This window comes from Schistocerca serialis, chromosome 10, assembly GCF_023864345.2.
Source record: "Schistocerca serialis cubense isolate TAMUIC-IGC-003099 chromosome 10, iqSchSeri2.2, whole genome shotgun sequence".
Classification (NCBI taxonomy): Eukaryota; Metazoa; Arthropoda; class Insecta; order Orthoptera; family Acrididae; genus Schistocerca; species Schistocerca serialis.
In genome coordinates this window covers 155,996,545-156,009,417 of record NC_064647.1, presented here as the reverse complement: position 1 = coordinate 156,009,417, position 12,873 = coordinate 155,996,545, and the positions used below count along the sequence as shown (strand labels likewise).

General features: G+C 38.6%; 1 protein-coding gene across 1 annotated transcript in view; it reads left to right on the top strand.

Moving 5' to 3' along the window:
- Positions 1-12,873, top strand: part of LOC126424624 (uncharacterized) — a 343,469-nt gene that overhangs the window by 309,888 nt on the left and 20,708 nt on the right. The window contains exon 32 of the mRNA XM_050087361.1: positions 5,456-5,610. Within this exon, the coding sequence (XP_049943318.1) occupies positions 5,456-5,606 (151 nt within the window). The 3' untranslated portion in view covers positions 5,607-5,610. The remainder of the gene's footprint in view (positions 1-5,455; positions 5,611-12,873) is intronic.

Here is a 12,873-nt window from a genome sequence, read left to right as displayed (position 1 = left end):
AATCTGTAAATGGCCAGCATGTAGCAATATCATTTTTTTCACCCTTCTTTGTGTATTCAGTTGACATGGTCTGCATCATAATATTTATTGTGAATATGATCTACAGAACTCATACTAACGGTCATCATCTTATCAAGTCCCTTTGACAGTCTCCTACATTGCATCATTGCACATTCGGACAGTGAGTTTCATTCTGACTTTGGTAATGGTTTGCAGCAGTTACCAGGGTGACACAGTTTATCATTTGTTGGTTTTCAGTGATGAAGCCATGTTTCATGTTTAGGGAAAGGTGACTAAAAATGATATGCACATTTGCGACAACAAGACCTTCACATGAAAATGTGGACTACTTTGGTGATTTTTGGAACACAACCTATGACCAGCTTAGACACAAAAGTGATGACACTTTCTGCAGGACCCAACCATCATTTTGCAGGACAATACTCAAGCATGTACAGTGCAATACATTACTGATTTGTTTGACTGATGGGACTGCTAAGTACTATATCACCTACTGCACTCCCCTGCACTCCCTCAATTTCTAAACTGATGGAAACACTTCACGGCATTTGCTTCAGAACTACTACAAATTTATTGGGCAATAAACCACGCCTCTCGAGCTGTCAACACACCTGGCACTGCTAAGAGTATCCTATGACTTCCATATCGCTGGCAAAAGGTTATCCACAATGCTGGTGACTACTTTGAAGGTCAGTAAAACTTTGAAACACGTATCTATTTTGTACGAGCTGTAAATAAATAGTTGCCACTGTTAAATTTCCAACCCTTGTAGTTCACTGCAATCGCTCAGTCTATATCAGTACATTGGAAAGACAGTAAAAATGTCATGCAATACGAACTCCATCAGTCAGCACATTCACTGAAATAATGAAACAGAGTTACCAACATAACTCTGATTTGTAATAACTATTGGATTGAAAGTTCAGTGAAACAGAATGATGAAAGCACTTATGGTGTTAGATCACACAAGCCCCAAGTAGTACCAATGTTAGAGTACCATAAAATTAGGATATCCAGATGATTGCCTGATAGGTAGACACTGTAATTATTTTGTGTACTGAAGCAGTGGCTACAATAGTATTGTTCTGAACCATGAAAATGTAAGTCAGATGAGAACTAGGGAGAGAGGAGGGATGAGATGAAAAGTAAAGAAAGTAGGTAAGAGTGGAACACATGACTGAGGAAGGTGAATCACATGATGTGATGTAGATTCCTATAGGTAAAAAAACTGAGAGAGAGAGAGAGAGAGAGAGAGAGAGAGAGAGAGAGAGAGAGAGAGAGAGAGAGAGAGAGAGGGGAGAGGGGGGGGGGGGGGGGGAGAGGGATAGTCAGTCAAAATACTAGCTGCAGAACTGGTACCATCACTGCTGATAAGTCATGACTATGAATTGGGGTGCATCACTTGGATTTTCTCGAAGTGCTAGTGACAGGTTTAAGCATCTCTCATTCTGCCAACCTCTAACTGCTGCAGATGACTTACTTCTGTGTTTTGATGAATAAAAATGTTTCAAATTTTTATTATACAACATACATGCCACTTTGCATGCTACCATTTGCAAAAAAACTCATTTCAATACCTTAAATCATTTATGAAATACTACAATTTTTATGACCACAAGATTCATGTTGTGCAGTAATGGAAATGGGTGCAACGCATGTGACTGTCCATCAGATATAAAAATCAATAACTCTAGGACAAAATGAGATAACATCATGCTCTCAGTTTTAAATGAAAATTAGATATACCTAGATTTCATACACTGCAATGTGTGAGCTAAAATCAGCCATACACAAAGTTAAAGCAACGTGTTTTTTACCTCTGCAAACTCATTAAAATTTTGTGCATTGTGTCACCTAATTTGATGCAGCACAGTAACTATGATGAATAATGAAAAGAAATTCAGACTATTAGATGGCCACAAATAATTTTTTTTTCACCTAATAGTTTTCTTAGAATTGGAAAGTATTTTCTAGTGGCTACAGCATAATTTTTCAGCATCGGATGTGGCATTTGGTGAGCAGTACAGCCACAACAAAGCCACATGCAGCACAGAATGCAGTGTGTGTATCTGTAGCAATGAAAGGCTTAACAATTCTATTGTTATCGGAGACAACTAGCAGGTACAGGATGCTTACCTTAAGTGTCAATGCTCTCGACAAAGTTACAATTTTGTAGTTAGTAGCTGTGGGCTCAGTCTCTTCTTTGCAATACCTTATATAGTGGAATGAATTGTCATAAATAAAAATGCAGTCACCAATTCCAGTGATGTTTATAGTTTATTGAAGCATCCACAAACAGCTCAATATCACAAACACATAATGTAAGCATTGATGTTGTGGAATACCTTACATAAGGAGCATTTACACAGAACTTTGGTTGCCTAAAAATCGACCAAGCTTCTGTCTGTCATCTGTATTTCAGTGGCAAACATGGCATACGTCATCCAAAGGCAATACAGCGCATACATTTTAACCTCTTTATGCATATCAGTAATAATCATTTACATTTCTGTTAAATGTAAAATAGATGTTGATAATTATATATTTCTACTTCTTTGAAATGATCTTTAACTATAAAAATATAATTTAGCATTCTATTTTTAACAGTGCAAGGAACTTAGCAGTTGTCTGATAATCTTAATAAAAAATTACTATTCGATGTTTCATTTTCTCAAAAAAATACGTTCAATGTTTTATATATTGTTTCAGTGTTATAAAAAATCTATGTAAGATGTTAGTACTGATCATTGTGAGAATCAAGGGTGTTCTAAAATTTCTGATTAAGAAGCAATTTAACTTTTTAATTTCTGCATTTAATACCTATACAACTATTTTGACATAATCTAAAATACACTGTGTTTACACCATCTCCTAATCTGTGGAATGAGCTGTAAATTAATGAAAGGTAGTAACTTTTGTGTGAATTTTGAAGTTATATGTCATTTCAGATTATATATTAATTTATAGTCCATAACAGTTTGATTGGTTTTCCGTCTTTTTACACAAGGTATGGTCATAGTCGAAGTCAGTCAAGTATTATCCACAGTAAAATTCGTTCTCAAGTTGTTATTTTCTGATATATATGTGTCACAACCAAGGTTGTGGTTGTAATTAGTGCTCGTCAGAGCACTTTCTTTCTTGTATTAAGTCATGTGAATATAAACTGAACATTATAAAATTGTGCAAGCATAAATGTCAAAGATAGCATCCTGGTGTTTATTTTGTCATCTAAAGGCCCGTCCACATGCAACAATCTGTCTGCGCAAATGTCCGCGCACATCACATCTGCGCAGACAGATCGTTGCGTGTGGACAGAAGATTTGCAACAACCTGAGGTGTGTGCAAACCTGGAAGTTGGAGGTTTGAGCAAAACCTCTCAAATCTGTGGGTTCAAACCACATTTGCGCAGACAAGTTGGAGCGTGTGGACAGGAGATCGCCACAAATCTGGTGCAGAACAGTTGTTTGCTCAGTCTAGTGTTTGTATTTATGCACACAGGACATTAAAATGGCTGATACTCGTCAGTGTTCTTGAAAGTTTGTTAGTGAATTCACTGAAATATATAGAAAACATCCATGTTTGTGGAAGATTAAAAGTAAAGAATATAGTGACAGAGACAAAAAGACAGCACTATACAATGCTCTAATTGAAAAATTGCGGGCAGTTGACGCCTTGGCAAAGAGAGAAACAGTAACAAAAAAATAATTTCCTTGCGAACTGTTTACCGAAAAGAGTTATCCAAAGTTCAGAAATCTAGATGATCTGGTGTAGGAGTAGATCAAGTATACCAGCCAACATTATGGTATTTTGGTCTGCTTGGCTTTCTTAAGGTTCGCCCTGCAAGTCTCGCAGTAAATTTAAGTGAGAAAACTGCTTTCGCTTTAGCAGCCACTGTCTACACCATTTTGACCGCTTTCTCTGTTTCCTGCAGCTGGTCTGAATGTTTTTTGCAACACAAGTTGCGAACACAGACCACAATAGAACTTCCTCCATTTCTACATTTCAAAATAACTGAATTAAATTTTTGACGTTTACGAGGAGCGTAGTAGCTTGCCACTGATATTTCTTTTCTACACCAACAGATGGAGGGCAAATAGTAGATTTGGGTTTGTGTAGTGTGAACACACCACATTTGCAGCGATCTATTGCATGTACAGACATCTGCAGCGATGTCTGCGCAGACAGATTGTTGCGTGTGGACCGGGCTTAAGTATATTATATGCCAACAATTGAGTGTGCAAACTTCTAGTAAAAAATCTGATACATGGCAAATAGTTCAGTATTATCTGATAAATGACCTGATTTAGCATTGTAGTATCCAATAGGCAGGCAAAAATGATGCACTTGGCAATGACAGCTGATTTAAAACCTGACTGGAATTGCTATTTTCGGTTAATGCAGCTCTGTCTCCTCCGTTTTCTGAACAAACATTCCAGATGCAATTGGATGCAATGGACATTGTGAGTCAGGTACCTCACAAAAGGCCATTGCTTACAGTGTGTCTTCAGTGGACCCAAAAATACAAAAACTGGAGAAATGTTGATCAGTTCCAACGAATCACAGTTTTCTCTGTTTTCAAGTGATGCACGGTGTGAAATGCACTAGTGGCCAAATGCTGTGTGTAACACACAAGGTCTGGGTGGTTTATGTTTTGGGGGAATTTTTCATGCCAAGACTTGGACTCACTCATTTAGGTTACCATGAACATGAACCAGGTTGTTCATTTAAATATCCTCTGTAACAATATGTTGCTATTTCTATCAATCATGTTCACAGGCTGCATGCATATATTCAATCTCATCTCGATTAACCTGCTAAATCACTCACCCTTAATATAATAGAAAATGATTTATGACTATGACAAACAGTGAGTGGAAAATGGCATTCAGTATTGATGTAATTTGGTAGCTGTACAAGGTATGATCATTAATGAGATGTGACATGTGAAGAAACTTTTGGACTCTCTTCCCCATCAAATTGTGGCTAGAGCAATACTATTTGTATGTCATCTCCTGCGGGTGACTTAACTTTTTGTCGTGTGTGCTTACAAGAAAGGGGGAAAAATGAAAGGCAACACAAAGAGCAGAACACCAGCCAAAACTGAAAAAGGAAGAAATTGCATTCATTTCCTTTTCTGTACCTTGTTATATTCTCTCCCTGGTAACGTTCCTAATTTTTTGTCTTGTCTTCATACAAAAACCTCAAAATTAGCCATCTTTAATTGCAGTGTGTTTTTGTTGGCTGTGATGCATTTGGTGCTGCCTTGACAGTTGACAAATAAGAGCTAGCACATTGATATAAGTCTGTGCAAATTCATTTCACTGATCTGAAAAGTTTGCTGTGATTTTGTCTTCCTTTCGACTTGTCACAGGCAAGGGACACCACGTTCATTAATACAAGGAGAAATACTGTAAGAATCATCTTGTGTTCACAGGGTGGGTATCGAGCACACACAGGGTGAAGGCCCAGGGGCATATGTGGCAGCCACAATCACGACTACCAAGCCTCCACCAGCAGAGTTGGAGACACTCGAAGAAAAGGAAGCTGCACCAGCTGCCGACTCGGATTCAGACTCATCTAGTTAACCTCGTAAGTCATATATTATTTATATCATAATTTTAATGTAAAATTTGATTTATTAGTCACATAACATACTCTCATCTGCAGTTCTCTTCAACTGCGTGTTAGATGAGTATATTGGAGAGCTGGAAAATGAATTGGACAATAAAGTGTTACTGAATGAAGTTTACATTGGAGGTTCAAAGAATGGTGCTTGAATCAACTGACTCACATTTGTCAATGACCCGATGATCCAGTTAACAAACACTATGGTGGTAAAATCTTCTCAATTTACAAGCCATGTCACTTCAAATAAGACATTGGAGCTTTCAATAGCTGGCTGTGCCATTGTCGTCAGGAGTTATAATCACTAACTGCTGGGGTTGGCCAGGTATTTTGCCTGTCACGTAAACTAGTCCTATCTGTCCTAGTCCTATAGTTCAGAATTGGAAGATTCTAGCAGTGATGACCAGATCTCTTACAGTTTCTAATGTTTATGAACAGGTAGTTAGCTCAGACATATGTGGAGCATAATAGTTATTACTTCTTAAAAAATGATATTTCGGCCATGTCCAAAAGAGCAGATATCGTTGATGATCTTGCAGTTCTCGAAGAATGAAATTACAATGAAATCCAGACAATTAGCTGCTTACAGGCATTGATAAATATCAATGGTGACAGTTGTAAGCAGGAGATCCCGGGTTCGAGTCCCAGTCGGGGCACACATATTCAACTATCCCCGTTGATATTTATCAATGCCTATAAGCAGCTAATTGTCTGGATTTCATTGTCATTTCAAAGTGTGAAGTCTGTTTGCACTAAAGTTAGTGTGCAGTCGCTAGTGAGACAGGAACTGAAATTGAGGGTAGCAAAGCAAAAACTGAAATGTTTAACTCTGTTTTCAAAAATTCCTTCATAAAGGAAAACCCAGGAGAATTTCCCCAATTTGACCCTCACAGTATTAGTGTCAGTGGCATGAAACAGCTGCAGTTGTTAAAACTGAACAAAGTTCCAGGACCATACGGAATCTCTTTCAGATTCTATACTGAACCTGTGGCTGAGTTAGCCTCTCTTCTACCTACAATCTATCATATATCCCTCAAACAAGAAACTGTGCCCAGTTCTTGGGAAAAAGCACAGGTCACACCCATCAACAAGAAGGGTAATAGAAGTGACCTACAAAACCACTATCCAATATTCTTGACATCAATTTGTTGTATCCAATATTCTTGACATCAATTTGTTGTAGAATCTTAGAAAATATTCTGAGTTCAGACTTACTGAGGCATCTTGAACAGAATGACCTCTTCCCTGCCAACAAACATGAATTCTGAAAACACTCACGTGAAACCCAACTCGTGCTTCTCACACATGACATACTGAAAGCACTGGGATAAGACATTCAGGTAGATGCAGCGCTTCCTGATTTATGAAAAGCATTTGATTGAGTACCTCATCTACACTTATTGTCAAAAGTATGATTATATGGGTTATCAAGTGAGTTTTGTGACTGGATTGAGGACTTTTTGGAGGAGAGGACACAGCTTGTTAACTTTGACAGGAAGTCTTCGTCAGATGTAGACATAACTTTCGGTGTGCCCCAGGGAAGTATTTTCGGACCCTTGCTGTTCATGTTGCATATTAATGATCCTGCAGACAGTATTAATAGTAAAATCAGACTTTTTGTATATGATACAGTTGTCTATAATGAAGTACTATCTGAGAGTAGCTGCATAAGTATTCAATCAGACCTTGATAAGATTTCAAAATGGTGAGAGTTTGGCAACTTGCTCTAAATGTTCAGAAATGTAGAATTTTTCATTTCACAAAGTGAAGAAAATAGAGTATCCTGTGACTACAATATCAGTGAGTCACCGTTGGAATCAGCCAAATAACACAAATACTTAGGTGTAACACTTTGTAGGGATATGAAATGGAATCATCACATAGGCTAAGTTGTGGATGAAGAATGTGGTAGACTTAGGTTTATTGGTAGTGTACTGAGGAAGTGCAATCAGGCTACAAATGAGATTGCCTACAAATAACTCTTGTAATCAGCTATAGAGTATTGCTTAAGTGTGTGGGACCCATTCCCAATAGGACTTGCAGGGGATACTGAATATATATGGAGAAGAGAAGGGCAGGATGAATAGTCACAGGTTTGTTTGACTCTTGGGAGAGTGTCTCAGAGATGCTGAAGGAACTGAACTGGCAGACTCTTGAAGACGGGTGCAAACTACCCTGAGAAAGTCTACTAAGAAAGTTTCAAGAACGTCTTTAAGTGATGACTTTGGGGATATGCTAAAATGCCTTACGTATTACTAACGTAGGGATCATGACAATAAGATTAGAATAACTACAGCAAGCAAGATACATTCAATCAATCATTTTCCCCACACACTATGTGTGAATGGAACAGGAAAAATAACTGGTACAATGGGATGCACCCTCTGCCATGCACTTCACAGTGGTTTGCAGAATATAGAAGTAAAATTTCACACAGCACAGATAAAGTGACATAGTTTTCTACACACACAGTTACATAGAAAAGTCACACAATAGATACGATATTCACAACTATTATTCCAATGAACCAAAACATACAGTTTGATTGTCTGTTATTCATTACTGTAAAACGTGTTCTCTTAACTCTGATAGCATGAATGGAGATGCAACTTGAAAGGTTCCTGAGGTTGGGCTAAAGAACAAACAGATGAAAGATTAGCCCTGTATGTAGCCTGTTACAAATCTAAACAAAAAGTAAAGTAAGACAAGAGTGAGACTGACTGAAATGGCATGAACTTTGTCCTTATAAAGTCTTGCTCCATGATATTACTGAAATTTGTTCATTTATAATAGTTCACAAATTCTGTAGGTCAGAAAGTTAATATTCTGTTGGCTGTTAATTTTGTCATCATATTTTGTTTGTATATTATTTATTATCAGCAGCATTTATTAAAGTAAGCAGTACTAATTTATGCTTTCACACTGGGAATCCAGGATTTATGACTATGGGAGCCATCTCATATGTTAAAGTTTAGTTATTGAAAATTTAGTGATTTTTTAAAATTAAGTACCCTTTCTAATTAATATAGGTGTCAATAGATTCAGAAAAATCATGCAATCAAAGGTATATCAATAAATCACAGGAATTTATAGTACTTTACCTATAACTGACACTGAAAGTTTGGACCAGGTGAAATCTATAATTAACAAAATCTTTTAAACTAATTAAATTTCGGTTATTATAAAAACTTCACCAAAAATAGGAAAATTAACTGTTTAATTTGGAAGTGGTCTTTTCTCCTGAATTTGCCTATTAGCTCATAAGATTTTCCCTATGGCTGGATGTAGGAAACTTGATAATGGCAATAACTTGTGATAACCATTATTTCTGATGGAACTAATTAACTCATTGCAACCAGGCAACAAACTGAATGATCTGCTTAATGAAGGTTTTTGGATGGAATTTGTTTCTACCATTTGGATAATGTGCATGATATGTTCTTAAAGTAGAATTTTGAAAAGAAAATTAGCAAAAATTTTGTATAGACCTTAACACGTGAAACAGGAGTGCATACAAAGCAGGTCACATGCTTATATAGGTGTCATTGCAGCATTGGGAACATTCCTGAGAGAGCAGAAGTGATGCATGCATGGAAGGTGGGTTGGACTGCTCATGGCAGCTCCAGTTCACTGCAGGGCCAAGTGACATCAGGTAGCAAAAGGGGTTGGCTCCATGTTTGAAACTGTCACTCCCACCTCCCTACAAGCATCACATGTCCACCTTTGCTTTCACTTGATATCCAAAGCCCATACCCACACATCACTGAGTGTGTGCCCCTGATTCTGTTAAAATTGTTACTGTTTGTTCTAATTTTGGCTGCTTTCTTTATAACAGAACCTGAATATGATGTTGCAAGAGCAAAGACACTCATCTTTTCAAAGTGTTCTACATCTGTTTTCTAGGCAATGTTGAGCCATGGCCAACTTCTCAAGGTCCCTGTTTTGTGTGTCACAAGTGCTCAGTGCAGCATTCAACAAAATTTTGAATAATTTGCCCAACGTAAATGCTACTGCATTTTCAGGGTATGCCATACATGCCAGGAACTCATAAGATCTACATTGTCTTTAATCCAAGAACTTCTGAGAATGGAAAACTATCACTTTTAATCTCAACAGTAAATTTAATTGTGGGATGGATGCCATCCATGTTTTAGTTGAGTCAGACAGGAGGCCAGCTTGCTCATTCAGTGTACAGGAAATCTGTGCACATTGACAAGTACTCCAACACCAATAGTTTCCTCCACCCTGTACACAAAAAAATGTTCGTGACCCCTTAGTACACTTGACAAAGACTATTTCCGATGACAACCATCTACAGTCAGAATATCAGCAGTTAGGATGTGTGTTCAGGGATAAGGTTACAGCATAGGAGAGACTGCAAAAGCTTTCAGGTGCCACTGATGACAGATGCCTCTTGAATCAATGGAAGAGGCCAAGCTGACTGCATTCATTCCACACTCTGTGGCAACCACTATCAAGATGGGATGTATGCTGCAGACACATGGACTGAGACTAGTGTTCCAGCCTTCCTCCAGGACACGATTTATCTTACACCACATTAAAGACAACATACATGTCAGAGTTCCTGGCATGCATGCAGCCCCGTGCATATGCAGTAGCAATAAACAGGACCAACTATTGCTGACTGTTGCACTAAGCACTTACAGCGTATTAAACAAAGGGAGGTTGTGAAGTTGGCCATGATTGAATATTGCCTGAAAAAGGACATAAATTACAGTTTTAAAAAGTGAGAGTCTCAACACACAAATCATCATATCACAATGAAAACAATGAATTACTGATAAAATTCTTTAATCAAATAGATAAAAGAACTTCTCGCCAAGCAGCAGCTGTACACACACATAAAAGACTGACATGATTAGCAAGCATTCGGAGCCAATGGCTCCGCCTTCAGGCAGAAGGGTTGAAGGGTAAGGAAGAAGGGTGAAGGAAAAGGACTGGAAAAGTCTAGGAAAAGGGAAAAGTCACCATAACTGTGGGGGCAGGGGAAACTTACCATATGGGATGAGAAGGGAAGACTGATTGTTGAGGACTACATCTGTTGAGATTTGAAAACCTGAGAGCTTAACAGTGGAAGACAGGGTAATATGCAAGACAGAGATGAGTTAATAAGAGTGAGAAGCTAAGTGCATTGTCCGAAACACAGGTGGGAGCAGGCAGTGAAAACTAGATGGGAAAGACAATGGAAGCTGTAGGAAATTAAAACGGAGTGAAGCAAAGAGTAGTTACAGTGAAGAAAAGCTGAGACGGAAGAAATTAGTTTAAATTAAGGCCAGGTGGGTGCTGAGAACCAAGGACATGTTGTATTGCCAGTTCTTACTTGTGGAGTTCTGAGAAACTGGTGTTGGGGGGAAGATTCCATATGGCGTGTGTAGTGAAACAGGTGTCGGGGTTGCAAATTTCATGTTGCAGAGCATGCCCTGCAACTGGATATTGCATGTTGCCAGTATATACCCTCTGCCTATGCCCATTCACCCTAATGAATAATTTGATGGTGGGTATGCCAATGTAGAAGGCTGAACAGTGTTTACACAATAGCTGGTTACGATGTGTCGTTTCACAAGTGGCTCTCCCTTTGAAAGTATATGTTTTGCCAGTTAAGGGCTATTATACATGGTGGTAGGAGGGTGCATAGGGCAAGTCTTGCAGTGAGGACAGTCACAGGGGTAGGAGCCGTAGGGTACAGAGATGGGTGCAGGAGCAGCATAGGGTCTAACAAGAATATTGCAGAGATTGGGAGGGCAATGGGAAGCTGTTCCAGGTGTTTTGGGCAAAATTTCAGACAGAATGGCTCTCATTTCAGGGCATGTAGCTGATTAACACATTCAAAGCAGATGATTAACACATTCCAGACCAGCAGAATACTGAGTCACCAAAGGTGTGCTCCGAAGCTGTTTTGTGGAAAGATCAGCAGTATAGGGATTAAATGTGATGTACCTGGAAATACGCTTTTTAACTAGGCTGGTGGGGTAATTACATGCAGCGAAGGCTGAGGTGTTGTATTGTGATAAAGAGTCTGCATCCAAACAAATATGTTTGGCTTGGATGCCAAGGCCTTATGGGAGGGAATGTTTGACATGGATGCCAAGGCCTTGTTGTTGTTGTTGTTGTTGTTGTTGTTGTTGTTGTGGTCTTCAGTCCTGAGACTGGTTTGATGCAGCTCTCCATGCTACTCTATCCTGTGCAAGCTTCTTCATCTCCCAGTACCTACTGCAACCTACATCCTTCTGAATCTGCTTAGTGTATTCATCTCTTGGTCTCCCTCTATGATTTTTACCCTCCACGCTGCCCTCCAATACTAAATTGGTGATCCCTTGATGCCTCAGAACATGTCCTACCAACCGATCCCTTCTTCTGGTCAAGTTGTGCCACAAACTTCTCTTCTCCCCAATCCTATTCAATACTTCCTCATTAGTTATGTGATCTACCCATCTAATCTTCAGCATTCTTCTGTAGCACCACATTTCGAAAGCTTCTATTCTCTTCTTGTCCAAACTATTTATCGTCCATGTTTCACTTCCATTCAAATACTTTCAGAAATGACTTCCTGACACTTAAATCAGTACTGGATGTTAACAAATTTCTCTTCTTCAGAAACACTTTCCTTGCCATTGCCAACATACGTTTTATATCCTCTCTACTTCGACCATCATCAGTTATTTTGCTCCCCAAATAGCAAAACTCCTTTACTACTTTAAGTGCCTCATTTCCTAATCTAATTCCCCAGCATCAGCCGATTTAATTAGACTACATTCCGTTATCCTTGTTTTGCTTTTGTTGATGTTCATCTTATATCCTCCTTTCAAGACACTGTCCATTCCATTCAACTGCTCTTCCAAGTCCTTTGCTGTCTCTGACAGAATTACAATGTCATCGGCGAACCTTAAAGTTTTTATTTCTTCTCCATGAATTTTAATACCTACTCCGAATTTTTCTTTTGTTTCCTTTACTGCTTGCTCAATATACAGATTGAACAACATCAGGGAGAGGCTACAACCCTGTCTTACTCCCTTCCCAACCACTGCTTCCCTTTCATGTCCCTCGACTCTTATAACTGCCATCTGGTTTCTGTACAAATTGTAAATAGCCTTTCGCTCCTTGTATTTTACCCCTGCCACCTTTAGAATTTGAAAGAGAGTATTCCAGACAACATTGTCAAAAGCTTTCTCTAAGTCTACAAATGCTAGAAACGTAGGCTTGCCTTTC